This window comes from Bombus terrestris, chromosome 7 (assembly GCF_910591885.1).
Source record: "Bombus terrestris chromosome 7, iyBomTerr1.2, whole genome shotgun sequence".
NCBI lineage: Eukaryota > Metazoa > Arthropoda > Insecta > Hymenoptera > Apidae > Bombus > Bombus terrestris.
The window spans coordinates 20,045,053-20,072,638 of NC_063275.1; the positions used below are offsets into that span (position 1 = coordinate 20,045,053).

General features: G+C 31.8%; 7 protein-coding genes across 9 annotated transcripts; 3 read left to right on the forward strand and 4 right to left on the reverse strand.

The window, feature by feature from the left end:
* Positions 1-488: 488 nt before the first annotated feature.
* Positions 489-10,119, forward strand: LOC100647148 (facilitated trehalose transporter Tret1). The gene is made up of 5 exons (XM_012310580.3): positions 489-576; positions 5,000-5,073; positions 6,670-6,805; positions 7,836-8,266; positions 8,585-10,119. Exons 3-5 carry the CDS (start codon positions 6,700-6,702, stop codon positions 9,485-9,487), a joined length of 1,440 nt encoding a protein of 479 aa, XP_012165970.2. The 5' UTR covers positions 489-576; positions 5,000-5,073; positions 6,670-6,699; the 3' UTR covers positions 9,488-10,119.
* LOC100647462 (cytoglobin-2) lies at positions 1,481-4,504 on the reverse strand. Of its 2 annotated transcripts, none has more exons than XM_003396785.4 (4): positions 4,332-4,504; positions 3,870-4,064; positions 2,588-2,813; positions 1,481-2,003 (listed from the first exon to the last, which is right to left on the reverse strand). In XM_003396785.4, exons 2-4 carry the CDS (start codon positions 4,025-4,027, stop codon positions 1,872-1,874), a joined length of 516 nt encoding a protein of 171 aa, XP_003396833.1. In that variant the 5' UTR covers positions 4,028-4,064; positions 4,332-4,504; the 3' UTR covers positions 1,481-1,871. The 2 variants fall into 2 exon arrangements, with proteins under 2 accessions (XP_003396833.1, XP_003396832.1); XM_003396784.4 differs by having other exon boundaries at positions 4,298-4,497.
* Positions 9,659-11,659, reverse strand: LOC125385420. Its single transcript, XM_048407375.1, has 6 exons — positions 11,458-11,659; positions 11,147-11,366; positions 10,896-11,075; positions 10,512-10,806; positions 10,144-10,271; positions 9,659-10,023 (listed from the first exon to the last, which is right to left on the reverse strand). Exons 1-6 carry the CDS (start codon positions 11,619-11,621, stop codon positions 9,874-9,876), a joined length of 1,137 nt encoding a protein of 378 aa, XP_048263332.1. The 5' UTR covers positions 11,622-11,659; the 3' UTR covers positions 9,659-9,873.
* A 321-nt stretch (positions 11,660-11,980) lies between these two features.
* On the reverse strand, positions 11,981-13,135 carry LOC100647775 (deoxyhypusine hydroxylase). Of its 2 annotated transcripts, XM_020863939.2 has the most exons (4): positions 12,856-13,135; positions 12,458-12,778; positions 12,262-12,383; positions 11,981-12,193 (listed from the first exon to the last, which is right to left on the reverse strand). In XM_020863939.2, exons 1-4 carry the CDS (start codon positions 13,133-13,135, stop codon positions 12,176-12,178), a joined length of 741 nt encoding a protein of 246 aa, XP_020719598.1. In that variant the 3' UTR covers positions 11,981-12,175. The 2 variants fall into 2 exon arrangements, with proteins under 2 accessions (XP_020719598.1, XP_003396835.1); XM_003396787.3 differs by having other exon boundaries at positions 11,981-12,383.
* A 205-nt stretch (positions 13,136-13,340) lies between these two features.
* LOC100647901 (probable 28S ribosomal protein S23, mitochondrial) lies at positions 13,341-14,505 on the forward strand. Its single transcript, XM_003396788.4, has 4 exons — positions 13,341-13,480; positions 13,832-13,993; positions 14,097-14,196; positions 14,290-14,505. The coding sequence occupies exons 1-4, from the start codon at positions 13,437-13,439 to the stop codon at positions 14,434-14,436; spliced, it is 453 nt and encodes a 150-aa protein (XP_003396836.1). The 5' UTR covers positions 13,341-13,436; the 3' UTR covers positions 14,437-14,505.
* Positions 14,506-14,659: 154 nt separating this feature from the next.
* LOC100648023 (oxidized purine nucleoside triphosphate hydrolase) lies at positions 14,660-17,186 on the forward strand. The gene is made up of 4 exons (XM_003396789.4): positions 14,660-14,876; positions 15,005-15,382; positions 16,128-16,273; positions 16,638-17,186. Exons 2-4 carry the CDS (start codon positions 15,231-15,233, stop codon positions 16,829-16,831), a joined length of 492 nt encoding a protein of 163 aa, XP_003396837.1. The 5' UTR covers positions 14,660-14,876; positions 15,005-15,230; the 3' UTR covers positions 16,832-17,186.
* On the reverse strand, positions 16,762-26,014 carry LOC100648136 (leucine-rich repeat serine/threonine-protein kinase 1). The gene is made up of 3 exons (XM_048407374.1): positions 25,453-26,014; positions 25,050-25,262; positions 16,762-24,968 (listed from the first exon to the last, which is right to left on the reverse strand). Exon 3 carries the CDS (start codon positions 24,958-24,960, stop codon positions 17,575-17,577), a length of 7,386 nt encoding a protein of 2,461 aa, XP_048263331.1. The 5' UTR covers positions 24,961-24,968; positions 25,050-25,262; positions 25,453-26,014; the 3' UTR covers positions 16,762-17,574.
* Positions 26,015-27,586: the final 1,572 nt, after the last annotated feature.

The window sequence follows — 27,586 nt, forward strand, 5'->3', positions numbered from 1 at the left end:
TCGCTTTACAAAAAGTCTCATTAAATTACTACCCATATCGATGAATTACCCTAGGGAATGATAGTTTTTAAGGCGATTTCATTCGAGATAAGAATGTCTAACATTGAAGACGATGTCATCTATCCAAGAATTATATCTGATAGATAATGATAGATTATTAATATAAAAATTAACGTAGTATATAAAATATTACTGATAATACTACTGAGTATAACGATACAGTGAAACAGCGCATTCTACTATAATAAACAATATTATCTAGGCAAAAAGTAATTGATAATTTTATTGTAGATTATATCTATCATACATATTATAGACAATGATGTAAACGCTGGAAAAGGGAAACCAATTGATATCGCGAATATACAACTCTGTGAAGATGGTCGTTGCTTCTTGTATGAAAAAATATCCTTATCTGATTTTGAGTAATCGAGAAAGTTTATAAAGTGGATAGATCGTAGCAGGTAGTATCAGATGTTTAACGTGTCCCAGAATTACACCAATGTTTTAATAGTGACCAATCTCTGCAGCCCTTAACAAGTTATATATTGTTTTATTTACGATATTTTGTAACAGGTGAGTAATTATTTCTTACATTAACATTTTCGAGTGATCGTGCGTCTCTTCGTATACTTCTAATAGCGTTTCGCTTCCATGGTATTTTCGTTTCAACACGTTCTGTAATGTTTAATATTGAATTGCAATGTTGGACGGATGTGAAACTTGTGCAGCGTTCCACCTTCTTCTTCTTCTTCTACAAACGGTGCGCTTCGCTTGTAATGTAAATGTGAATAGTCTTCTATAGAACTCTAGATGACACTTGACCCCTCTACTTATCCTGGAATTCAGTGCTTTTGATTGCACGCGAAAAGTACGCGTCCCGCCTGGTTAGATCGGCATCGTACAAGTATTATGACACAATTCGTACTTAGTTTAATTGCCTTCCGCTATGATCGGCCACACTCAATCACCTGTTAATCGAATTGCTCTTTCTGGAATATTTATTGAAGAAACACGACTTATGATACCGAACGATAAATCTTGTTTTCGAAGAAGAGACGTAAATTGAAATACGGTTATGTTCTGGAAGTGATAATGAGAAAGATGGTAATTCCATGATCTTTAACAGACTGTACTAAACATACTTGCAAATCCCCGAAAATTACTTGATAACACGGAAGATATAGTCATCGTACATAACGTGACATACACAAAAAAAGAAATATCTTGCATATTTCCTGAAATCGTTGCGTGTTTAAAAAATTATAATCTTCGAGAAATCAAAAGTCGAAAAATTATAATTCTCCCACTGTCAAATAGGATTTTGTAATTTAAAATATAAATAATATCTAAATTTACAGACTCATTGCGTAATAAATACAATTGCATTATATCTATCGGGTGAACGGATAAAATAAAACGAAAACAAAAGAAATGGAAGAACGTGAAAGAAGAAAAAGTGAAATAAAAGATTTATACATTTTGGTCTAATAAATTGACGTGCAACTTTAATTCAAATATTGAAAGGTTCAACATGCGTTACATAAAGTCGAAAATAATAAAATGATATAAAACCATGTCCATATATACATGCATTATACAATACGTTAACATTAGTGTGCGCAAAAATCTATTAAGTGTTGAAGATATAAACGTATATATTTCTGTTCGATATTCACGGATAATTTGTGAAACATTTTCTTCCATTTTCGTCCAATGTAGCTCTAGTGATCGTAACTGTGCAAACATGTAAAACAGTGCATTTTATTTACAACATTTAATTCTTAACAACTATTATGGAGATTCGTTATTTAGAGTTAATTATATCAACGAGATTCATCTTTTTCTAGTGCGTTCAATCGTTTCGTCCTTCAAGAAGAGAAAACCTGATATATCTTCGCAAATACCCCGTCCAAGGTTTTGCTCCACGCCTCGGCCACTTCCGGTGTGTATTGTTTCCCTAGTGCTTGAGAAAGCACTTTCAACACTACTCCTTTCAAATTCTAAAAATCGAAATCAAACATACGATAAATCGTCTTTATCGTCCGTTGGTTTTTTTCAACAAATTTTTATAAATCAGATTTATTCTACTAATAAAATTTTGATAAGCGATAAATAACAGTTTATCGTTTACCACGTACAATTATAGTTCTGAGAATTGTATAGCGGAGTTTTGTACAGCGAGAGAAACGTTCGTCATTAGCACGTTAACCGCCAGGCGAATTTTATACAGTATCTCGCTTTGTAAACCGCAATAGTTTAAAATATACTACTTCGTAACATTTAATTTTCGTAAAATACGATATTGTATCTACGCGCTTATTCCCTTACAATCTTATCTAAGTAGTTCACGTTATTGAAAATTTTTTAATTTCCCTGAAATTTATCTTATTTTAATCATTGTAAAAAATTTATTAACGTGAGTCACCGACGATTACCGTGGCAGTGAACGTGTTAAGAAAGGATGTTTCGTCTATCTTAACGAAAGCTTTCGATCGTAATAAAAATCAATAAGTAGTTCCTTTCGCTCCTAAACGGCACGAGCAGAACTGCGTTGGATTTTTTACTGTTATATTCATACTCGTACCTCAAATTCTTCTTTCGTTTGGCCACGTCTTTTATGCCTCTCGCCCAAGCTGATTAGGCTCGCCTCCATTAATCCTGGGTCGTGCAAGGAATCGATAACACTATTTAAGGCCGTAATTACGCTGACACAATGAGCTTGAAACCGTTTATTAGCCGGCAATTCGTCGAACGGAACGTCCGCGAAAGCGCTAAAATATCGCTGATATTCTGGATATGTTTTAAAGAATCTGAAAAGAATTACCAGACAGTCGAGTTTCGTCATCGTCAAAATGTTCAAATCGACGTTAAATTTTATAAGCACTATATGAAAATTACGTAGGAAACATATGATAGATTTATCATATCCATTTTTATCGGTTGTCCCACCTTTATGTCGCTCGATGGCTAAAAAGAAGCAGCATTTCTATATGGAATAATTGAGAAGAAGAATAATCTAATAGCATCGAAAATATAAACCCGAAAATAGGTGATAAATCGATATTGTGTAAGCAACCGAATGATATTAATTTAATTGTTGCGTTAATTTAACATTAATCTGTATGACTAAAGTTATTAATATCTTTTTTATGTTCCGGAGGTTGGCAAAATCAAGTGCAACGACATTCTTGATATGAAATTGATCGCTAACAGATTGAATATTATATAAGACGCAGCAGATGTGAATTATTACGTTTCTCGCTTATTGCATTCGTAATTTTAAAGAAATGTCTGTCGAACTTATCTGCTGCTTGAAGAAACAATTTATCTCTATTTATGTCAGAGAATTAACATATTATCCTAATAGCGTGTTATTAACGCCGGTTTTTGTTTGCGTTTATTAGAACAAGTGTTACAAACTGCACAAAGTTTTATAAAAAAAAAAAACAGGAATTAAGAAGATGAAATAAAACTAAAATAAATGCGTAGCATTGGGATTCCTTGAGATAAGCCAGATCAAACAAGCTGAAAGTTAAAATCGTTTAACTCGAACGATTAATAGAGTTATACAAATATTTTGTATTGAAATTAAAACGAGAAAAAGAAAGAAATGACATAAAACATAATGCGAATATTTTTGATAGTTTATCTCTTGACGGAGGTTATCGATAATTAAAAAAAAAAAAAACAAAAAAAAAGAAAAATGTGAACGCAACAGGCTTACAGATAAACATAAACTATAGTCAACGCGCTATTTATTCAGCTATCTTTTTATCGATTCAGTAGTTTTCCTAAATGTATCTTCTTCGCTTTCTTGGATTCGCAACAGTCGACTAAAGATATATATATATATATATATCACTTACGTGGTCATCACGGCAATCCCGGAAGCCACCTCGTCCTTTCTGATAACGGCCCACGTGTTCTGCACTAATTTCTTCTGTTTCTCCGTCAACCCTGTAGCTTCATCGATTCTGTTATCGTCCGATGACGAGAATCCGAAAAAACGAAGGAACGTTCCCATGTTCGGTGGCCAGATATCGTCGAAAAAGAACGAAACCCTTCGCAGAAAGAGGATAATGATTTTCGTTTCCCGAATCGAAAGGAACCACTGTATAAGTGGTGAAATGGTACGCGGTTCCACGATATGACATTTCGTGGAACGAAGGAACGATGAATGAAAAATGAAAATAAGAACGTGACAGAGGGTCTGAATGCACGTTGAATAAATCGATTCGATGTCTAGATCACGTCATGATCGCCGGTTATCAGCGTGCAAGCGGTGCACAATTACCGTAATTCTGTATGATATGTCACGTGCCACGTACTGTCGTTTCAATTCGCTCAATCGCTGACACGGTTGGACGACGACTACTCGTTCTTCGAGTCCGACTGACGGCACTGCCTATGTATCTAATGCTATTTTAAATCCACCCCCTCCGCTTGATCGTCGCTATGTACTACTAATACCACGCGGTTAAATGATTAAAGAATTAAACCTCTTTACACGATCTGCAACCAACTGGTTAAGTCGGTTAACCGATTCGACTAGTTAACGCTTATGGTCACTGAACTCCTCGCTCGTTCACCGAACACCAATAACGTTCGATCGTTCGATCCTTGCTGCAAGTGGCTTGGTGACGACGACCGCGACGAATGCTCCTACTTCGTTAGCCCCTAAATTGATTTACGATCGTGCCACCGGCATCCGGTTAATTAATTCATATCGAGTTATCTCGATATGGTAAACTCGTTACTTTTAATCGATTAACCTTGCGCTACACGTTGCCGCAATGCATCGACGATACATGCGCCAGTTGTTCCGCCAAATAAATGTTCCTTGTACACGCTTCTTTTTTGCTTTTTATATCCTTTTTGCCTTTGATATCCCTGCACTGCTTCTAATGCATCCCTTTCATCGATATTCGTTTTTCTTTTTTACTATCTAGAAAAAGTTATCTAACCTAAGTAAAATACTCTTTATAACTCTATATAGGTTCTGCTTTTTCGGTTGCGAATAAGAACGTGAATTGGCACGAAGATTCACTACTTATTACGAATATCTTAAGGGTACGACAGAAGAAATAAATAAAAAGAATTAAGAAATTAAAAATCGAGGAACAGAATACACATACATACTTATACAAGAAGGCTTGTTACAGGAGATTAGGAAAATGATAAACACAACAATTACAAGCATAAGAAATTATGACAGAAACATTCCAAACGACTTGAAATACTCACACCAAGAGAACGTACTTTAAAATTCATTAGGAATATTATTCTGTGATACAGACGCGATTCATTGCCAGTCTAAGAACGAGCCAATGATATAATATAACATAGCACAACATAATATAATATAACGTAAAACAAAAAGAAAAACATCGAGATGAACCGAGACGTTAGTGGACGAGGTTCCTTCAGGATCATTCATTTAAATTGGAACCTGAGTCTGCAAAAACAGGTAAGAATGGCAACAATGTAACATGTACTCTCACTACCAAATCATGTGTCGATACATCTGCCATCTATGAGCTGTCGCTAGAAATATAGAGTTATAAACATAGTTGTATTCAAATTAATTTCTAAACTAAAATCTTTAACCATTTTAAAACTAGTTTCTCTAAATATGAATTCTCCGGGGTGTTTTGTCGTACGCTTCCCTTTGTTGAAAGGACTTATTTACTTTCCTTGCTTCTATTCGTAGCAGAGCAGTCCAAAGTCAGATAACAGCGGCTAACTTGTCGAATGTCATCGTTACCTTTAAATTGCAACGCATAGGAGAAAATATCTAATATGTTAACAATGGAAAATACTGAACAAAGTAGGAAGAAGATCGAAAGTTATGGTGTGGGTACGTTTGCTTACACAAAAGCTTCGTGAGCACGCAGGAAGATGAATGCTCGCTTCTCTTTATGATACAGAGTATAGAGAAAGGCGATCGTCTTCTCCACCACTTGTGACGTCAAATTTAAAGTTATGTGGCGACAACTAAACCACTTCGTGTTCCCGCCTATCATCACATGTACATGTTACACCGTTGCCGTTCTCATCTGTTCTCACGTGTGCGGTTTCCAATTTAGGTGGATGATCCTGTATAATCCTGATCATAATTTTTCCCACTGACATCACTCTACGACATATATTAGACAAACCTAATCGTTTAAAGCTCTCATGGAATTTTCATATAAGATGCAGAGAGTTATACATTTCGATAAATGTCAGAAAGTCAACAGGCTAAAAAGTGTTTTGTTAAATGACGACAATGAACGATAAAATCATCGTTTCGTTTAAACCTTTGACACATGTCTAGTACAAACAAGAAATTAAGGATTCTCAAAACGACATGATAAATCTTGGCTACGTTGTTTCTCCTATTATGATGGAACGTGCTGTGATTGATAAGCATCTTCCTCGTGACAAATATGGATTGATGTGCACCTGTCAGGTGGCAAAATTGCGACATCATTTTAATTGTTTCGCATGAGATTCACGTACAATAAGAAAAAGATACAAGCTAGACGTGCCACATAATCATTTCGAAATATGTCGCCTTCCATGCAAGGGAAAATCGTCAATTCGGCCGATTTGTACTGTTTTATATTGCTAGCGATTGAATCGAATTTCAAGTTGCATAAAATAATGAGAAGTTTTGTTTTGCAGATAAGAAAAACAAAGTCAGAAGCAACGAGCATGACGGATATAGAAGTCGATTTAGAAAAAGTAGACGGTGGTGCCAACGAGAAAGTCAAACCCGTCAAGAGTAGAATTTATTTACAATTAATATCAAGCATTGTAGGTAAATATCGTTTATTACAACATATAGGACGAGTGGAAAAATTTTGTCAATTTTAAGCAATAAATGATTCGGCAAATCTCTCTCCACTTTAGTGTTACCGATTACCATCGTTCATCGATAGAATTCAATAAAGGATCAATAAAAATATCGACAGAATTTTTGTACTTGTATGATAGTCTATTAACATGATAATAGTGAATATAGGTATACGTTTAGCTATACAATCGTAATATTGTCGTTAATTTCATATTATTTAGCAATCAGAGACGATGAAAATATGCAGCTTCCGGAAGATTTTCGAATCTTGGATCTTAAATTTATACCAATTTTCTGCTGTATATGTGCACATTCTGAATATATTTTGCATATGAAGCAATTTCCATGAAAAAGTAGTGTCCGATGATTCTAATCACGCCAAAAGGAACGCTATTTATCACATGTCATGAAAAACCTGTCAAACTTTGCTTCTTAATAATAATCATTATCATTGTCATTATACACTACAATATGTCACAAGTTTTCTCAATAGCACAAATGAATGAGATAATTACGTAGTTAAGAATTAACTATCGATAGAATAACGATCTCGTTAAATTCTTCAAAACTTCGACCTCCTTTATTTCTAGTTCATTTAAATATATCCGTACAGTCCATGAAGGTCTTGATGAAAATTAGTATAAAATTGTAGTATACTTTGAAGGTCACCTTGAAATGGAAATGGACATAATTTTTTTGCATAATCGAGAGGTTTACAGGAAAGATGGTACGAGTGATAAAATCTTCAATTTGGCAAAACTGTGTATTAAAACACCCTAGATATTTATAAGGGCTTGGAAGTTCATAATAAAAAGAGAGACATAAAATCCTCGGAATAAATGCGGTTGTTATGTATCATTTTCTACTTGTTATCTTCCTTTTGGAAAAAGAAAGCAATGCACTTATACCATTTTTCCACTGAGCCTCTCAATTAGTGTAATCTGAATGTAGTCGAGAAATATAATATATATCTTTTGTTTTCATTTTCTTTAAGTCAACCTAACACTACTGGCTTCTGGAGTATGTTTCTCTTGGTCAGCAATTGCTGTAGAACAATATGAAGACCTAGAAAATGTCGACAATGCAGGCTGGGTAGTTGTTGCGTTGAATATTGGTGCCGTCTTCGGACCTATTCTATCTGGATTACTGCTAAATCGCATCGGCAGGAAATGGCTCATCTATGCAACGAGCGTGCCATTTATCGCCTGTTGGGTACTCACGTATTTTGAAAAATCCTGGACGTATCTTTTCGTGGCAAGATTCTGCGCTGGTATATCGGTCGGTGTCTTATACGCCGCAGTCCCACTGTATATCGGAGAACTGGTAGAGACAAAAATTAGAGGAGTGTGCAGCTCGATGATGCCTGTGATGCTTCATTTGGGATATATTTTCGTATACGGAGTTGGTCCTCGAGTGGATAAAAGGGTAATTGTTTCAGATTTTCGACTAAAAGGTTATGAAATCATTATGGTATCAAAACAAATTGTTAAAATAATAATCACGCGAAAATATGACTTTATCGTCTTAAGTAGATGAAATCTACGAATACAGAAAATAACGGAAAAGAGAAATATAACGTTTGTAAATTTGTATTCATGAACATTGATAAAAATTTTGAAAAGAATCAGTGATCAAATTCTACGATAACGATAAAAATCGATAGATATTACATATTTCAACTTAAGAGTAATCACAAACGAGACAATATATATATATATATATTGTATTTTACACTTGTTTCAGACGTTCGCATTGATGAATATAGCACCAATAGCTATATTTATGTTAACTGCTATATGGATACCGGAATCGCCCTATTATTACTTAATGAAAAAGAAGGAAAAATGTGCCGCGTTAACCATGTCATGGCTAAGACGTAAGAATGACAATAATGACGAGATAGAGGAGATGAAGAAATCGGTAGAAGCGGAAAGACATGGTAGCTACAAGGAATTATTCGTGGTGAAGGCACACAGAAAAGCGCTTTTCCTCGTGTTGTTGTTACTTGCGGGTCAACAATTTTCCGGATATATGGGCGTTTTATCCTATGCCAGCACTTTGGTTCAAAGTTTCCATACAAATTTCGATGATAATTTCATTCTTCTGATAATAAGTGCGATATCTATGATTACATCCTTAGCGTCTTCGTGTGTGGTCGACAAACTCGGTAGGAAACCTGTTTTCCTAATATCGTCGTACGGTAGTTCGCTATGTCTTATCGTCATTGGAGTGTATTTCTTGCTTGAGAAAATAGATATGGACGTTCATAGCTTCTCTTTGGTACCATTGATAGCGCTCATAGTTTACATTGTTAGCGTCGCATTTGGTCTAGCCTCGATTCCAGCGATCATCACCTCGGAGATTTTTTCAATAGACATGAAAAATTGGGCAACCATGCTCATTAATATTTACGGATCCGTACTCGGCATAATTGTAGGCAAATGTTACCAACTCGTATCAGATCATGTTGGAAATCACGTAATATTTCTCGCCTTTGCTAGTATCGAACTTATAATTGCTATCACTGCGTCCGTCATCATGCCGGAAACGTCACGAAAGACTTTCGCACAGATTCAGCAAATTTTAAATAAAAGCACAGCTAAACAATCGAATAAGACGGAAGGTGGAGAAGAGGAAACGAAATAAAAAACCTATGCATTCTATTTATTTAAACTTCTTCTGTGATTTTCATTGCATCATTGGAACCCTATTTCAAACTGTTCAATTACCACGGGAAAGTGTGAGCGTCTCATATACGTTCATGCATGCAAATTCTTCAAACCTCTGGAAATGTTAATACGAAATAAATGAGTAGAATATTAAGAAAAAAAGAATAAAAAACATTTTATTATTATATGACAATACTAAATTTCAAACACCGAAATGAGTAAGATAGTGTCGCATTCGTTTACGTTCTCTTGCCGTCTGGCTCACGATCTTTGCATTTGTACCTATAACGTAAGAATTTTATCTCGTGATTATATCAGTTGATAAAGAAATAAAAGGGAAAATATGAAAATCAAATATGAAAATCAGATATAAAAATAAAATATAAGAATATACGTATGTATATATAATATATATTTACTTTCCTGCAATTCCGCAGAAAATTGTTTTGGGTTCTGCGTAGTTGTCCCATTTAAATTTATCGGATCGTTATTGCCATCACGGTCGCTTTCCACCTTAAGGAAGAAGATATTACTAATACTGTGTCTATTTTTAACATTAATGTGTTATACATGCAAAATAATAAACTGTCATTTCTATAATAGAAGCAATACAAGCAAAGATTATTTGTCTACCTCCAGAATAAATTCCATTGGAGAAAATTTGGATTTAACGTTTTTCTCGCTTTCTTGTCTTTCTTTGTTTCGCTTCGATAGTAACAACGAGATTCTTGTCGACTGGCTGATGCGACTGGTTCTTCTTCCTTTCAATAGTATAATCAAAAGAAAAAGAAAAAGATTGGAAAAACATTTTTAATCCCCTTAAAACTAAAATTAAAAACTATTCCCTTAGAAACTATTTACTTTACCGATTATATGTATATTCATAATTATGATTAATATTCGTATATTACATACGTAACAATATCTGTAACAGTACTCTTAAATCTTAAGTAGTAGAAATAGTACAGCGGAAAATTGCATAGCTTGGAATATTGCGTTACTTTGTCTTGGTTGATCCAACAACGTGTTGCTATCCGAACTTATGGCTATTTTTGGTATTTTCGGTTTTATTTGTTTCTTACGATACAGTCTGCTGTTTTCCATAGACTTTTGATGAAAATCTTTTCTTTGAAAATTGCTTGCATTAGGATCGTCCGTCGAATTTGTCAACATATCTGCTTCCATCGATGCCCACATCGCTTTCCGATATTCCCAATATCGTTTTCCATATATCCAATATTTCAATGGAAAACCATATACCGTCTGTGACTCTGGATCAGGTTTGCACACATAACACTATTTAAAATTTATTCTTAATTTTATACAAGTTTAACATTCCATCACTCAACAGATTAATGAAATGAAGTATTTTCTAAAACATATACTTTTCTTATTCCATTTCTCGTACGTAGTATTTGTGACATCCTTTCAACATAATTGTCCATAAGTTCTATCATTATCTCAATTACGTTGTTAGAATATTTTGTCTGCGTCGCAATATATTCCTCGGTCATTAAGTACGGTAACTCGGTAATTAACGCTTCTATTAGATCTGACATAAAGTTCTGTAAATGAAATGTAATTTACATTATATAATATTTCTTCACTTATTTTATATGCACAGAATATAACAAACTGCGAGATCTTTAAACGTTAATCCCATGTCCTTGTGAACCATCGCGATATAACCAAGAAAATAATCTCTGCGAGACGGTTTATCGTAATAACTTATAAACAGGGCACATATGATGTCGCATATAGTAATAAATTTCTTTTTAATTATAGCTTCTTGAACGAATTCCGGAATTGATTCATCTTCGAAATACTTCACGTATTCCGGGTGATTTTTAAAAAGCCTACGAGTTAGTATATTTCATATTTTATCTATTCGATAAATTTATATGTATTTGCATTTATAAAGATTACACTGAAACAGTTTATAACTACATAGTACAAATTGCAAATCCATAATGCGACGTATCCTTTTCCACGGTCAACCAAATTTCTTTTACTTTCTTGAAATCTTCGCATTCGACTTGAACACATAGTTGCGCATCGCAATCTTTAATCAGTTTTAAACCAGCAAACTTATAATTAAGGAAATTTCCCATTTCTTTGGAATTTTAAATGCCCGAAGGTATGGGCATATTGTGACACGTGTAATATTCGTACAAACTGAATATCGCGCTTAACTCTGCTACGAATCTTGGGTATTTTCCAACAAATTATATTCTCTTTGCATAGAAAGATTTTCTAATGTTAAGAAAAATGTAAAAAGAGGTTGTTCTATGCGTGTTTCCTTATTGTACTTTAATGCTAAAATTTCATTTTTGGAAGAAATTCGTTTGAACAAACGAGAAGACGATTCAATCGAAAATTTGTATTATCCTTCGCTGGTTTCATTTGATAATGAAGGTAAACTACAATCATTAAAAATTAATACAATAATTGCTTATAATAAATTACAACATTTAGCATTTTCTACATTGAATAATTTTATTTTAGACACAATTTATTACATTAACATTGTATTTATAAGTATAGATGTGTAAAAATGTAATTTTAGGCAGCAACTTTCCCTAACGTATCTGCATATTGAAATTCTGTACTATTCTCATACTCGCACATGTCCAATGCAATTACACAACTTTCTCGTACAACTCTCTCACTGTCGTTTAAATACCTATTTAAAATATCAAAACAATATGGAGTAGCAATAGAACCCAATGCTTCTGCACATTCGTGACGCACCATTTCATTTTCTTCTGTGTCCTTTAAAGAAGCTTCTAAATGTGGGACAGCAATCTCTTTCTGAAGTTGTCCAAGAACAAAAGCTATCTCATGTTTGAACAAAGCACTGCCTGCTTTTAAACCTAAAATTATAAAAACAATAAATTATAAAAATATAGCTGAAAAAGGAAAAGAGGATCATTATTATTTTATTTACCTTCGCTAAGAGCAAGAATACTATCTGAAGTACATATATTTCTCAAAGAGAACATGGCTCTGTATCTTTCAAACAAAGAAACATTTTCATTTAAAAGAATCTCTTTTAACTTCTTAACATCAGCAATATCTGCTGGTGGTGCCGGGTCCACAGACATATAAGGACTTTTTTGAAAATTTGTTGAATGGCTATTTAATTTTAACCATTGCAATCTGCATAATGCTAATTCACATGTTTCTGCAACCTCTGATACACAATCGTTACTATATTCTTCTAATATTGGTATTACAGTAGGATCTCCAATTGCACCTAAAGCTTCGCCTATTATAAAGAAATATGTTACTTATTATATGTAATATACAAAATTTGACATAGAATAAAAAATAAATATATAGTACCTGCTTCATGACGGACCATTGGTTCTTGTGTAACGTCTTTCAATATTTCTATAAGAATTGGTATAGCACGGGAATCTTGCATTTGACCAAGACAATATGCAAGTTCGTGCTTTAATAAAGCTGATTCATCATTAAAGCAATTATGAATTTCTTGAATAGCTTTAGCTCCACCGATATTTTTTAACGTAAATAAAGCACGAAATCTTTCTTTTAATGGTCGATTTTGGTCATTTAAAACACGACCAATTGCAGATATTTGATTCTCATTTACTTGCAACATATTTTCAGGTTCTTAATGAAATTAATTGAAAATATAAAATTTGCTAATATTTTATAAAATTTATTTCATTACAATTACAATAGATGCCACTTTTTATAAGTTCTAAACTAAAAAGTATTATATGTACTAAACTGCTGTTGTATAGAAACATTTGAGGTTAAGAATCAACTTGAATAATGTCACATGGTCAAAATTTAGCAGAAAAGATAAAAAGATATACGTATACACAGTGTACATCAATTAAATACTACAATATACACATAAAATTATAATTCACGAATTATAACGCTATATTTAAAATATGGCACAGAGTAGAACAGAAAGAATCGGAACAATATTTACAAGGTAAAATTATTTTGCAGATGTTTATGAAATTTTAAGGAATATATTCTATATAAAAATTAAGAATTGTACCATTAAATAAATTGTTTACTATCATATAGATTATTTTTGACATCATATATTATACACGTTACTATTTACATACAAAATTAGTGACAACAAAAAAAAGTATAATAAAAGTATTTATTAAAAATGATAAATACGATAAAACGTTAAAATTCAGTTATCTTGAAATTTTCAGGATAAACAATTATCCTAAGGAAAACAATTTTATTTTAATCAATTACTATAGCTATACTAGAAAATAATTTTTTAGAATTTCAAGGTAATTTTATTTTCCTAAATTATTTTTAGAGTAACGTCACTGTTACGTGCAGATGTATTACATCCTGATAATTTACCAATATGGTATGAGATATACAAAGCCTATCCTCCAAAATATGAACCAACTTTTAGTAGAAAACCATCAACAGTAAATATACAAAAAATATTTTATGAGGAAGATCTTATAAGAGCGTAAGTAAAATTTGAAATTATGTGTAAATAGTTGTAAAATATATATTTATCATCACCATGTACTTGTAACATACATTTACATTTCAAATGTGTAATTTTGTAGAAAATTTCACAAAGATGTATCACTATCTATTATAGATATGAAAAATGATAACATTACCCAAAATCAAATCTTTTTCACTCTTTATGAGTGCTTAATACAGGTAACATAAAATAGAAATTCTATTAAACATAATGCTATATGACATATATAATTATATGACAATCATATTACAAATTTATTCTACTTGTTATAGAAAGGTGCTAAAAAAGAAGAGGCGTATAAGGATGCATTGAAGTATTATTATACAATTTGTAAGATTAAAAAATCACCAAATATGACTGCATCATCAAACATATCACCACACAAAAATATTAAACATAATGAAGAACAACAAACATAAGAATTTGTATATATTGTATTTATAATGATATACTGAATAGAGGAAAATATAATATTAAACTAAATTCAACATATATTTAATCTTCATTTTGCATATTATCTCGTTTTTGTTAGTATTATATATGTTGTTAATAAATATAAGGATTTTCCTTATCATTTTAAATGTATATATAATTTTGTAGTATATCATAATACACAATAGCTACACAATAAATTACACGCTACTATGCTACCTAAAACATATTAAACTGTACAAAAATTTATAAACCTAGCCCTTGAGTCGCTAATAACCCATACAAGTGATTGATGTAACGTTAAATTAAAATAAAAAAATGGATAATTTAATAAAAGAGCTAATCTGCTTATTTATTATAAATATTAAAATATAATTAGTAATACAAGATAAATTAGGTGGTAAAAATATGTATTTTATTATAGAAGGTATACCATCATAAAATTTTCTATGATAACACTTCGGAGAATATAATAAATATGTGTAAACGAACGTTCAGAAACTATCCTTATTGTTAGTGTACTTTAAGCATTCTAATAGCAGCATAACCTTTCAGGCAGTTCAACTACGTTTCAAATTAAAGCGTGTAAATTTATATTATACAACAACTCTCTTATTGCAAATTCAACCTTTATTTAAAGAAAGAAGCAAAAATTAATTTCAACATTAAATTGTACAAAATTAATACTATATGAATGTATTACTGTTGTGATTTTCCAAAAGAATTTTCACACACGAAATAGAATAAAACTTCAAGTTTCTAGATAAGTTTATAGATCAAAATGTCTACAAAAAAAGTTTTTTCGTTGGTCTTTATTAGAAAAACAATAGAAATTTTATTAGGTTTCAAAAAACGAGGATTCGGAAAAGATAAATGGAACGGTTTTGGCGGTAAAGTCGAACCAGGAGAATCAATTTTTCAAGGAGCTGTGCGGTAAATAATTTTAAATAACAGATTGAAATTACCTCATGTAAATCGATAAAAAAAAGTTGTAAATTTCATTTTTCACTGTAATACTATACTATATATAAACTAAATAATATAAACTTTTTAAAAGAGAAATTATTGTTAGTAATAAGTTAAGAATATTATATTCAACAATATCTTATATTTCATAATAACTGATACATTAAATAACAACGAATTTTAACAAAGATTTGTATCACTTTGTTTAATTATATACAGGATGAGTCATGAAAATGATAATAATATAAATTTGACAAAATTAAAGAAAAAATATTTATGAATATCAGAGATCTTTTTATTTAGAATATAGAAACAAAATTGTTATACACAGGATTTTTTATTTATGGTTTCTAATAACGTCATATATCTAAAAAGCGATATATGACATTAAATTGTTCATTTAATCCTATTTAAATCTATTTCTGCACATAATACCTTTACAAGATAATTTTAAAAATATTTTTCATGAATCATCATGTATACACAGGTACAATTTTAAATAATTAAATAAATACAAAATATTACACTTAAATTAAAATTGTGATAGTAATTGGTAAAAATGATAGAAAAGATATTTAAGATAAGCTAAAATTAAAATGTATGCAATATAATATGATTATTGCATGTAGTGTTTTATAATATTGCTATCACACATAAACGAGAAAAAAATTAAAGTGTATACTTCTTAAATTATCAGTGTATAATTTTATAGTGAATTAAAAGAAGAATGTGGTTTATCTGCACAAAAATTAAAAAAAGTTGGAATTTTAGAATTTGAATTTGAGGGAGATGAAGTTCTATTAGAAGTTCATGTTTTTGAAACATATGAGTATTGTGGACAGATAATAGAATCTGAAGGTATTTAAATTTCAAACATTAATATTATAACTAAAATTAATATTACATTATTATCAAGTATTTATTCTTATTATTAATTATGTATATTTTTATGTGCAATATTAGTTATTATTTCATGTCTCTATATTTATTTATTTTAATCATAGCAATAATATCTATCTAATCATAATCATGAAATTGTATGTTGTTGTTTAAACTATGCAAACTATAAAAACAATTAAAAGGACAAAGAAACTAGAATATGTTTGAGCAAATTAAAAAGGTTTAAAAAGATATCTATTACACTTTTTTTGTAATATCTAATGTATACCTACTTAAAAATATAATAAATACACTGTAGTTATATTTATATTCTTTTGTTCAGAAATGCGACCAAAATGGTATAATTTGAAAGATATTCCTTTCAAACAAATGTGGCCGGATGATGAATATTGGTTCCCTTACATGTTACGAGGGGAATTATTCAGAGGATATTTTTTGTACCGAGGTCAAGACCTAATTCTTAAGTATAACATTGAAACTATGGAAGAACTACCAGCATTAGATCGTATCTCTTAACATTCATCTTTCATTCTTAACACACACCCTGCTATACATTATTAATAATTTTAATTATTATTAAAAAATTCACTTTCACATTTTTATAATTATAATAAAATTTGGCTTTATACTAATTTGATAATCTTTTTAGTAATAAAACCATCTTGTAATCATTACTTTTTATCACTCATTAATCTTAGATTATATCAAGAAAGATTTTTAAGCAGACATTATACAAATATGTTACATTGGTACTACATTAATTGTACCTGTTTGCTATTTTCCATCAACTAAAAGCACATATGCTAAACTGTATCTGATATACAAATATTTTGTGATATTTCAGAGATCATTAAATAATTTTTCAAATATATTGCGAGGCTAATAATCCCTTTTTCTACCTTTTTCTTTTTATTAAATGAATATATCATTACTTTAAAAATCTAAGTACTTATATAATAAGTTATAAAACTATACTGTGATACATCACATAAAGATAAAAATATCCTGCTTAAATTATGATTATTTTGTAAATGAAAATTTGCAGAGAATATATCAATCAAGCACCATTTAGCTTGGACATATTAAAAGATAAATATTTTTATCTTCAGCTCAAAAAATACAAGATGAGGCAAGATAGAAAGCTTAAAGTCTACAGACTAAAATATATCATGGACGTATAGAATTCTCAACCAGTTATATCACTTTTATCTTTGCACCATAAAGCACACGTGGCTTTACCTTGTCATAAAAAATTATATTTAAGCAGCGGACCAATGTTCAGATCTCCATAAGAGAGTATACATACTATGCTTAAGATCTTCTGCATCTAAACTGTCAATCAGAAAATCTGTATATCGTGAAATTAAACTTCTGTAACCTTGGCCAACAGTTGCTAGTACTAATTTCTTTTCATCTGTTGATTTAAATGATATTATTTGACATACCTTACCTTCGAAAGGTCTGAAAACAGTAATCGGTCTAAGAGAGTTACATTCAGCTACTACAATACATCCCCAAGTAGTACCAATATATAACTGATTCCTACAAGCTTCCAAAGCTGTTACTTGGCACTTTTCTGTTGATAAATTTTCTTCTATAGAAATGGACTTTAAACTTTCTGAACAAGGTACTAATTTAGACATATCTAATTTATTTATTATTTGCCTAGTATCCACATCCCATTGATACACAATACATCCAGGATATGTGTATGATAACACAGAATTTTCAGCACTCAATAAATGTGTAGCAAATAAATTTTTAATAGCTGTTTCCCCAGTTACATGAGAAAGTTGTACTGTATCTATTAAACTGTTGTCTTTTAAAACATAAATTGATACTTTACCAAAACTTTGTCCCACCCATAACTCCAATATTCGTTTCTTTTTATAGACAGCTGCCAAGGAATATGTCTTTATATTATCTTGAATATCAGTTGTAATTTCCATCTTTTTCATTTGTGTGAAAGAATTTGACAATAGAAATGTCTTACCACTATGCAGTGCTACTGCAAATTGTTTTATTTGTTCTAAATAAATTAGACCTACTATTTTAGATTCCATACTATGATCAGGTTCAAGATTATAACTGGCAACACAACCAAAATTACTGCCTAAATAAACGTGTACTTGCCCTATATCATCACCAATCCATATGTATCCATCTACTCCACACATTGCATATGGTATTATAGGAGTTTCAATCCTAACATGTTGTAACCAACCTTTCTGTGTTCCTAATAACATATCAACTTCACCATTATTATGTCCAAACCAAATTTCATCTCCACTTAAATTTTCTTCTATAGTTCTATTTGTCATAGTAATAGCAGTTACTTGGGTTCTTTCTGTTAATAATATGACATCTATAAGATGTGTAAATTCAGGTGCTGATGCAATGGAAACTATTTGACTTGCAGTAGGTCTATCTTTTGGATTTTGAGCCCAACATATAACCATTAAATCAAGAGCATAACAAGGATGAAATGTTTCTCTGTATGTTAATGGTGGTCTTCCACCTTCTAAAATACATTCTTTAACTGCTTCATGGCCCTCAAATGGTTGTCTTAAAGTGATCAATTCATATATAAACATTCCAAATGAAAAAGAATCAACTTTTTCAGTATATTCTTCTTCACCGTTATATTTAATAATTTCAGGTGCCATAAATCCTTCTGTTCCTCCAAATCCTTTAGCACCAGTTGGTAATGTAAGTCTGGATATGCCATAATCAGCTACTTTAACATGAACCGGATGTTCAGGGTAATCTTGAAATGGCAAAGGCATCTGCCAAACTAAAACATTTTCTGATTTTAAGTCTCTATAAATTACATGTTGCTGATGAAGATATTCTACTGCTTTTGCTACTTGGAGAATTATAGCTTGTAATGTGTATGGATCTAATTTAGCACCAGAACGTCTGTAATTTTTCAATACATTATCTAATGCACCTTCTGGTGCCAAATCTAGTACTAGTGCTAGTGGACTAACCACTATTCCAATTAGAGGTACAATATTTGTATGTCTGAGTGTCAACAAAATATTTAATTCTTGTCTTGCAGTACAATAGGCTTTACAAGCATACTGTAAAGGATCTCTATCCCATTTACTTTGTGCAGCTTTATAAGCAAGAATAGCAGATTGTTTTGAATTTGGACCTGGTGGAACTGGTTGCAACATTTTGATAGCAACATCAACTTTGTGATAAGTTCCTGGTAAGCGACAGACACCCTTAAATACAAATCCAAATGCTCCACGACCTAATAATTTCCCTAATTTAACATCCTCTGATTTTATTAAGTGTTTTGATCCTAGATCCATAAAAATAATATCTGGAGCTACATGTGACAATGGTATATCAGAATGTTTAGGACAACTAATTGGTTTATTACTATAGGCAGACAAAATGCATTCTTCAACCATCCAGGAATATGCTAAAATACCTTCAAAATGAGTGCTTTGTTTAATAATATCTGGATGACCCTCTAAAGATGGCATTCTGCTTGATGTTAAGCTATCATATCCGACACCGCTATCGCCATCAGATTTATAACTATCCTGGCTTTGTCTTTCTTTATTTATATAATATTTTTGAATATCTTCCGTCAAACGATCAGTATCACTAATTTCATTTTCGTTTTCTCCATTATTTAATAAACAGCGTGGACACGGTATTAATCGTGTGACTAACAGTTTACCTTCGGATGTATGCACAAAACGTGTTCCTAATGTAGGATACCAATCTTCTAATAAAATATCAATATGATCGACTATTAGCGCCAATAATTGTGGCATACTTTCTGGTCGAGGTTCTACTACAATTGCTTGATAGCCCATTGGTTCTTCTTCAGCTGAGTCTGACATAATGGGTTGTTTTATCACTAAAGTATCAACTGGAAACCAAATTTCTAAAATTGCCGAATTCTTCAAATCTACTGTACACCATATTCCATCTTGTTTCAGTTTAAATTTAAACTGTCTATAGTCATACGGTGAATTCTTTAAGTTATAATTGACTTCTTTGAGGCGTAGTAAAGTAATATTAGAATATTTTAACTCTATCCCTGTTTGCCAGAGTACCCACTCAGCTTGTGTATCTAACAAGCTTATAAAGATATTATCATCAACAAAATCTTTGAAAGGCGCTAGAAATGACATCACAATCTCAACAATAGCATCATCGGCTAAAATTCTAGTTATGAGCCTCGACCAAAAACCACTGGGAAAATAAGACATTAAAAGCAGCCGCGTGACAGAACAATCCGGTTGTGACCTAGACGTTAGTACACATTCTGTACTTGATTTACTTTCTCCGGTAGAATTTTGAAATGCTATCATCGGAGATGTAATCTTTTTAGAACGTATGTGCCAGCTTCGTGTTTTTACAGGAATTTTGATTATTTGATTATTTCTTAAAATATCTTCTTCAGTTGGCAATAATGAAGGAATCAATAGAGTACGATAATCCCAAGTTAACGCAACTTCAAACTTATTTAACAAGCTAACGATATATCCTTGGGTATCTATAGACGATATCGTAGAGGATTTAAAAACATGTTGAATATCGTCTAATTTCATTATACCACACCTGGCAAAAGGATTAATTTCACGTATCGTTACTACGTGTGCTAACATATCGCAAAGCCACTGTGGATCAAGAAAGTATAAATCCTTTAACGTAGCATCGTCATAATGTAAAATAATACCATTTTCATGGAGAAAAAGTGTTGCTTGATGTAGTTCAGCAGGATCCCTAAATGATCTATGCAATTTTTGAAGCTCGTTATTAACTGCTGTGTAATACTGATCAGCTTTTAAAACCGGATCTGCACCAGACAATTTCCTATCATGTGCAAGCTGTATTACCACATCTTCCAAGGCAAGATAACTGGCAGGAACTTTTTGTTCAAGCAATAATTCTTTGCTTCCGGGTGATCTTAAACTAAATACAACATCGTATATCAAATTACATAGCATTTTTATATTGTGCTTCGTTTTACAGCTCACTTCAATGGTCTCCATGACTTTTGGTAAGCCACATTTTTCAGCGTCAACCACGTTTATAAACTTATCACGGATATATTGTTGTAACGCTTCGCTATGCTCGTACGATATATCATAATGAGTACCAACAATGATTACTGGAGAATTCGGAGCTCTGCTTTGAATATTTACTAACCATTGAAATATTTCAGACACACCTTTAAAACCATCGATAATTCTCCATACAACCAAATATAGACTTCGTTTAGATAAAAAGTATTGATGTGTTGCATAGTATTCTCTCTGACCACCAAAATCCCACGTTCTAAAATAAACTGGGCCATGGGATGACTGACCTCTCACTTTTTTTTCATAAATCCAGTCTCCTATATCAACGCCAACGGTAGATATCGTTGTTCCTCTGGCAGTCTTCGCGTTAATATTTTTATTACCCATTCGTTTTGCCCAGTGTTCTGCAGCCTTCTTTTTATTTGGAACTTCACCCTCTTGTCTCAACTGTTCCAATAAGCTAGTTTTACCGATACCTTGAATTCCTACGATCATTAACTTCATGCGTGCATACGGTTTAGCGTCCTCTAAAATTGATTTTAAATACCCAATCACGTCCATTGTTTTATATTTCTTCGACTCGATCATTGTTTTCAAAGGTTCTTGCAATCTACAACCTTGAGTATTTAAATTCCACAAACGGGAAAGCAGACCCATTTGTGGTGGCAATTCGATGATTTCCGGATTACCGCTTATATTTAGAACAGATAGATTATTAAGCTCGTAAATGTTTTGGGGAATTTCTTTCAATTTGTTATTGCTGACGTCGAGCATACTAACATTAGGAAACAGAAGATACAATTTTGAGCCAGAATAAGTGATTCTTGTGTCCCTGTCTATATTCTCCTCTTCTAAATTTGGCATTTCCCCGTCATCGATCGATGTTAATTGAATTCTACTCAACAGATTGTTAGCAAGAATCAATGTTCTTAAATTCTCTAAGCGTAAGTGACGTCTATGCGTGCAAACCGACATGAGAACTACATCGCGTAATGATGTAGCCGTTTGTCTGTTACTGCCTGGAACGATTGGTGACTGTACATTTGTTGCGGGACAATAACACGCAGTGTTTGCTTGTTCCATCAAGTCGGCACCCTCCACTTGTGGTAAACTGGGCCATCGAGAGATTTGATTATTGGATAAGTCTAACTGTTTTAAACTCGCCGGATATGATGTTATATGGCTCATGGATCGAAGAGAATTATAAGCCATATTTAATCTCACTAGATTAACAGCTAAGCATGGCAAAGCTACTGGAATACTATTAAATAAATTATGTGCCAAGTTCAGGGATGTAAGCACCGACCTTGCTCCACTTTCGTTATCGTCTGAAACTTTTTCCGATACTTGAACGGATTTGGTCCAAACATGAGGGCGATCCATTTCGATAATTTGTGCATTTGCTATTTTAGTGAATGACTCAAACTCCAAGGAATCTTCACGCGATATAGCCAATTGCGATGCTAAACTTCGACTGCTAGGGCTATTGTTTAAACAATCCTCCCTTTGTGTTTTTCGTGAAATATTTTGCGAAACTTGACTAGGTAAAATCTTCAACAGATTAAACGACGCGTTCAATTCCTTTAATTTCGGTGCTCGCCATAAATTATCTGGAAGACACTGCAATTTATTGTTTGAAACATCCATAATCTCCAATGCAGGTAAATTCATTATGAATTCCGGCAATTGTTCCAATCGATTGTCCTGAAGATACATCTCTTCCAAAACTGGACACAATTTATCTTTATGACTTTTTGGTTCAGCTGTAAGAGTGTCTATTTTATTTTGAGCCATATTGAGGTATCGCAGGCTTTGTAAATAAAATATGATAGGTGGTACAGAAGTGATAGAATTAAGAGAGATATCTATCCTTGTGATAGCATATAACACCAAGTCGTTATTTTTAGCACTCAGCTTTTTGTTTACGTGTAATACGGCATCTGTCAACCACTGAGCACGTATTTGTGAAAGATGACATTGTTGATCATGCCAATTAATCATCGTTGGTGTATTTGGAAATAGCGTCGAATATGTTACGTTTCCAAAAGAGGATAGTGCAGAAAAGTGAGAAGTTTGGGTACATTCGGTCATAGCTTTTTTGTTAATTTTGTATTCTGAATCAGGGTAAGCTTTTATAGATAAAAGTTTTGCCGTGAGAGGTTCGTCTCTGTTTTGTGCGGCGATTTTGATTGCTTTGCATGTATTATCTACAGCACTGTGCTTCAGTAAAAGATCTGCAATTTTTATGTCACGCTGTTGACAAGCTATAATTAACGCGCTAGAGTAATTACTTTCTGGATCACTCTGATCATAAGGAACTTTTACAGGCAAATTAGGATCGGCACCTGCCAATAATAAAGCAGTAACTACTTCTGTGTGCTTGCCTTTTACAGCCGCATGTAAAGCAGTTTCGGTAACATTGTTGCAATACAAATCTAAGTTTAATGGACATATCATATTGTCATCCTTTTTATCGAACGCTTTGCTTCTAAAATTTAAACTAGACATTAATCTTTGTATACCGCTCGAAATCTTTCTTTTCGACATCGGGAGTGGCTGCGCCACCCCCATATCTTCTTCTTTGATTTTTCTTGCTTTCACTTTATAATTTAGTAGTAATTCTACGATTTTTATGTTTCCAAGCATACTAGATATATAAAGAACATTTTGTCCCGTAACGTCCTGAGTATTGATATCAAATGGCATTTCATATTCATACTCTCCCGATGAGTCTTTATAGCGTTGATACGTAGTTTGTGGATATTCAAATTTCAATAGTAAATCAATAACTAAATGATGACCATTTATAGTTGCCACATGAATTGGTAACCATTTTTCCACAGTTAAAGATTGTACTTGTTTAGGAAAGTGTCGGAGAAGCAATTCCACTATTTCTACTTTACCGTTGTAACAAGCTATATATAATGGACAGTATTTGGTAACAGGATGCACTCTGCAATCTGCACCATGATCCAGAAGCAAACGAACTATATCTTTGTGACCCATCTCGCAAGCTATAAAAAGTAGAGTATTTGCACCATTTGGTGCCATGTTGATAATGCATTCCAAATCCGAAGTATGTCCTTGAATAAGATTTTTAGCTGCTACAACATCTCCTTGAATACAGATTGCACGCAAAGAAGCATGTACTGCAAGTTTTTCCAATTCATACTTTTCAGCTGCTGATTTGAGCAAATTTATGCTGACATCTTGCTTAGCTTTCTCAGCTACATCTAATGGTCTTTCACCATTATTGTCTTGGATCATTAGATTTGCATCAAATTTTAAAAGTTTTTCAATGTTGGAACTATGTCCATGTTCTGCACAAATATGTAATGGTGTCCGGTAATGACCCCGTGGTCCACATGGTATATTTGGATTTGCCCCTGCAGACAATAGTACATCCAAACATCTTGAATTTTCGGTAATAGCTGCAGCATGTAATGGTGTTCTACCCCATGAATCTTGACTATTTATGTACTGTGCATGCTCTCCTCTTAAAAGATCTTCTAATAATTCTGCATTATCCCACAAAGCAGCTTGATGTAGCAGACGACCAGGAAAATCTTCATCAATAGGAGTATAATCTTCCATGATGTAAACTATAAATATTTACATTATATTCTTATATTCATATTTTTATAATATATATTCTACTTGCAAAAATATTATTTTATACTTACTATCTGTATCTTGAATATAAATATCTTGATTACATGATTATAAATTCATCTGATCATCAGTTATGCAGTAATATTGTTTGTATACTCTTCTCTTGTGATATTTTACATATGACTTTTTATTCTCAATTTGATCAAAATTGAATGTTTTATATTCAATATAATTTAGTATGCAAAAAATTGCACCATTCTTTATAAATTTTAGATCCACTGTGTCTAAAGTGGAAGTTAAATATTTAAAGTTGTTTACATACATTTGTAAAATTTCGATTATTTATTTATGTGTTTTTACATAAAAATTTTTATATATTTTAAATAGAATCTCTGAATCTTGTTACTTTCTTCTCTTAATTAAATAACAACCTTGTTTATAATTTAAAATTTAGTGCATAAATACAAAACTCACATATATGTCAAAATATATCAATTGGAGTACGGTTTAAAAATATTCACAAAAATCATGTTCGATCAATATTTTCAAATTTTTCATTGTTCACTGTACATGCGTAATTTTTTCTCATAATTTTTAATTGTTTCTTTTTGGACTGACAATTAAAATAATAGCTTGTTTTCTATGATAGCTTTGGAATAAAAAACCAGTATGATATTAAACATAACACTTAGCGACCGCCATTTTGTCAGTTCTCTTTATCGACTGTACGCACCTAACACACCTTTAGCTACAATTTTATGCATGAATAACATCGGATCGATTTAAATAAATATCATTACCACAGACGAAATGCAGAGTATATATATTGTCTTATGGGGCTTCGTGCAACACAAACTGAAATACCGATCGTGTAAAAAAAATTAGAGGTTTTGTTATGTCTCCTATGCTTTAAAGTGATGGATTTAGAAAACATAATCAGTCCAATCATCGAGTGATAAAGTCAGTGAATGTAACAAAAAAACGTCTTTCTTTGCACCTACGAGTAAAAATTTTGTATCGTGTAGTTAGATCCATAGTAAACTGTTGACATACTGCACCCCACACGTAATGAATCATTCATGAATGAAAAATTACATTCTCATATTTCCTATTGTATACAGCGTAAAGAGAATATTATTAATAGATTTGTAAAATAGTATAAATTCAAACGCGACCTTATTTGAACTCGTTTTAATCATACATATTATCATGATATGTACTATTACATTATGTATATATATATATATATATATATAATGTTTATATATTATGTACATATATAAGTACATTCATAGACATATGTGTGTGTATATCGTGGAGTTTTAGCAATTTACCGATGATAGTTTAATTTTTTATATAATATGGTACATACAAAATTTAAACCCTAAATCGATTTTTGTTACTTTCTCCATAAATTAGATACACATCTAACAATAAGTACATGTTTTCTATAAGAGGAAATTTCACACTGAAGACATTACGATCATTGAACGAGCAAGTTATATTAATACTGTAAATTATAGAATATTCCCAATATTATTTCGTGATACTTATCTATTTATAGCTCTTAGATTTATATTCTATTTCACATATATTCACAATAAGAATTCATTCTTCTACAAAACGGTAAAAAAGATTAAGATTTCTATCTAAAAAGTCAAAATTTATGTAGCCTTGCTCATAATTATAAAAAAGCTGTTACCATAATCATTGCGTAGAGTGTTCGCGTAAAGCGAAAGAGTTTTTAAATACAAAAGCACATTCGAACATTTGGAACGCCATTCAAATAAGATACGTAGCGTTTAGATACATTTTCACGTGAAGTACCTTATTTATTCTTTTTTGATCTATTCCTAATAGTTTCACGAAGATTCTATGACAAACATAAAGATTCAAATTTTCACTGATGATCTTTAATTAAGATTGGACCTTTTTAAATTTGTTATGGTGAATGCGATGATTCTCTTTCGTAAAATAAAATAATATAAATAATATAAATGTGTTATCATACATGACTTTAATCATATAAACAATAAGAAGTATATATTAATGGAAATAATATTGAAGTAGCAATAGTTACGTACAATTAGGAAAGTAAGGAAGACATAGTAATTTATGTATACGAAAGAAAAGCGGTCTTATTCCTCTTTTACGTAAAATTTATTCAAATTTCGGATGCACAAGGTAAATATTTGTAAAACCAGATTTGTAAAAATAAGTTATCTAAAAAGCTACAAAATACATAATTTTTGGACTCTTTTTACATTTCTGCTTACAATTATGTGAATCAATTAATTTTTATGTATACGTACTGTATATATATATATATGTCTTGTTTGTATTATTTTATGATCAGATTTAATTTTAATTCTATCTGTTACTAATGTTGGAATTTATGTTAAAAATCAATAACATTGGAAATTATACAGAAATGATAATATAAGCTATATTAACCTCGAAACGCCTATATTATTACACCTATGTTGAGTGATACACCTCTGTATACCGCGTTTGTGGTATTATGTCTGACATTACGTAATGTGATTACTGACTTTTTTTATCAATTGATTACATTACATATAGTGCATGATAATAGGACTATATGGGT

Coding starts and splice junctions, on each gene's coding strand:
- LOC100648023 (XM_003396789.4), top strand. CDS start 15,231: ATGTCTACAAAAAAAGTTTTTTCGTTGGTCTTTATTAGAAAAACAATA. Junction 15,383..16,127: donor ATTTTTCAAGGAGCTGTGCG/GTAAATAATTTT, acceptor ATAATTTTATAG/TGAATTAAAAGAAGAATGTG. Junction 16,274..16,637: donor ACAGATAATAGAATCTGAAG/GTATTTAAATTT, acceptor TCTTTTGTTCAG/AAATGCGACCAAAATGGTAT.
- LOC100648136 (XM_048407374.1), bottom strand. CDS start 24,960: ATGGAAGATTATACTCCTATTGATGAAGATTTTCCTGGTCGTCTGCTA.
- LOC125385420 (XM_048407375.1), bottom strand. CDS start 11,621: ATGGGAAATTTCCTTAATTATAAGTTTGCTGGTTTAAAACTGATTAAA. Junction 11,076..11,146: donor TAACGTTTAAAGATCTCGCA/GTTTGTTATATT, acceptor TTTCATTTACAG/AACTTTATGTCAGATCTAAT. Junction 10,024..10,143: donor CAATGGAATTTATTCTGGAG/GTAGACAAATAA, acceptor TTCTTCCTTAAG/GTGGAAAGCGACCGTGATGG.
- LOC100647148 (XM_012310580.3), top strand. CDS start 6,700: ATGACGGATATAGAAGTCGATTTAGAAAAAGTAGACGGTGGTGCCAAC. Junction 6,806..7,835: donor ATTAATATCAAGCATTGTAG/GTAAATATCGTT, acceptor ATTTTCTTTAAG/TCAACCTAACACTACTGGCT. Junction 8,267..8,584: donor GTCCTCGAGTGGATAAAAGG/GTAATTGTTTCA, acceptor CACTTGTTTCAG/ACGTTCGCATTGATGAATAT.
- LOC100647901 (XM_003396788.4), top strand. CDS start 13,437: ATGGCACAGAGTAGAACAGAAAGAATCGGAACAATATTTACAAG. Junction 13,994..14,096: donor GAGGAAGATCTTATAAGAGC/GTAAGTAAAATT, acceptor GTAATTTTGTAG/AAAATTTCACAAAGATGTAT. Junction 14,197..14,289: donor TTTATGAGTGCTTAATACAG/GTAACATAAAAT, acceptor TACTTGTTATAG/AAAGGTGCTAAAAAAGAAGA.
- LOC100647462 (XM_003396785.4), bottom strand. CDS start 4,027: ATGGGAACGTTCCTTCGTTTTTTCGGATTCTCGTCATCGGACGATAAC. Junction 2,814..3,869: donor GGGATTGCCGTGATGACCAC/GTAAGTGATATA, acceptor AATTCTTTTCAG/ATTCTTTAAAACATATCCAG. Junction 2,004..2,587: donor AAACGAAAGAAGAATTTGAG/GTACGAGTATGA, acceptor TTCGATTTTTAG/AATTTGAAAGGAGTAGTGTT.
- LOC100647775 (XM_003396787.3), bottom strand. CDS start 13,135: ATGTTGCAAGTAAATGAGAATCAAATATCTGCAATTGGTCGTGTTTTA. Junction 12,779..12,855: donor AATGGTCCGTCATGAAGCAG/GTACTATATATT, acceptor TCTTTATAATAG/GCGAAGCTTTAGGTGCAATT. Junction 12,384..12,457: donor TATTCTTGCTCTTAGCGAAG/GTAAATAAAATA, acceptor TTATAATTTTAG/GTTTAAAAGCAGGCAGTGCT.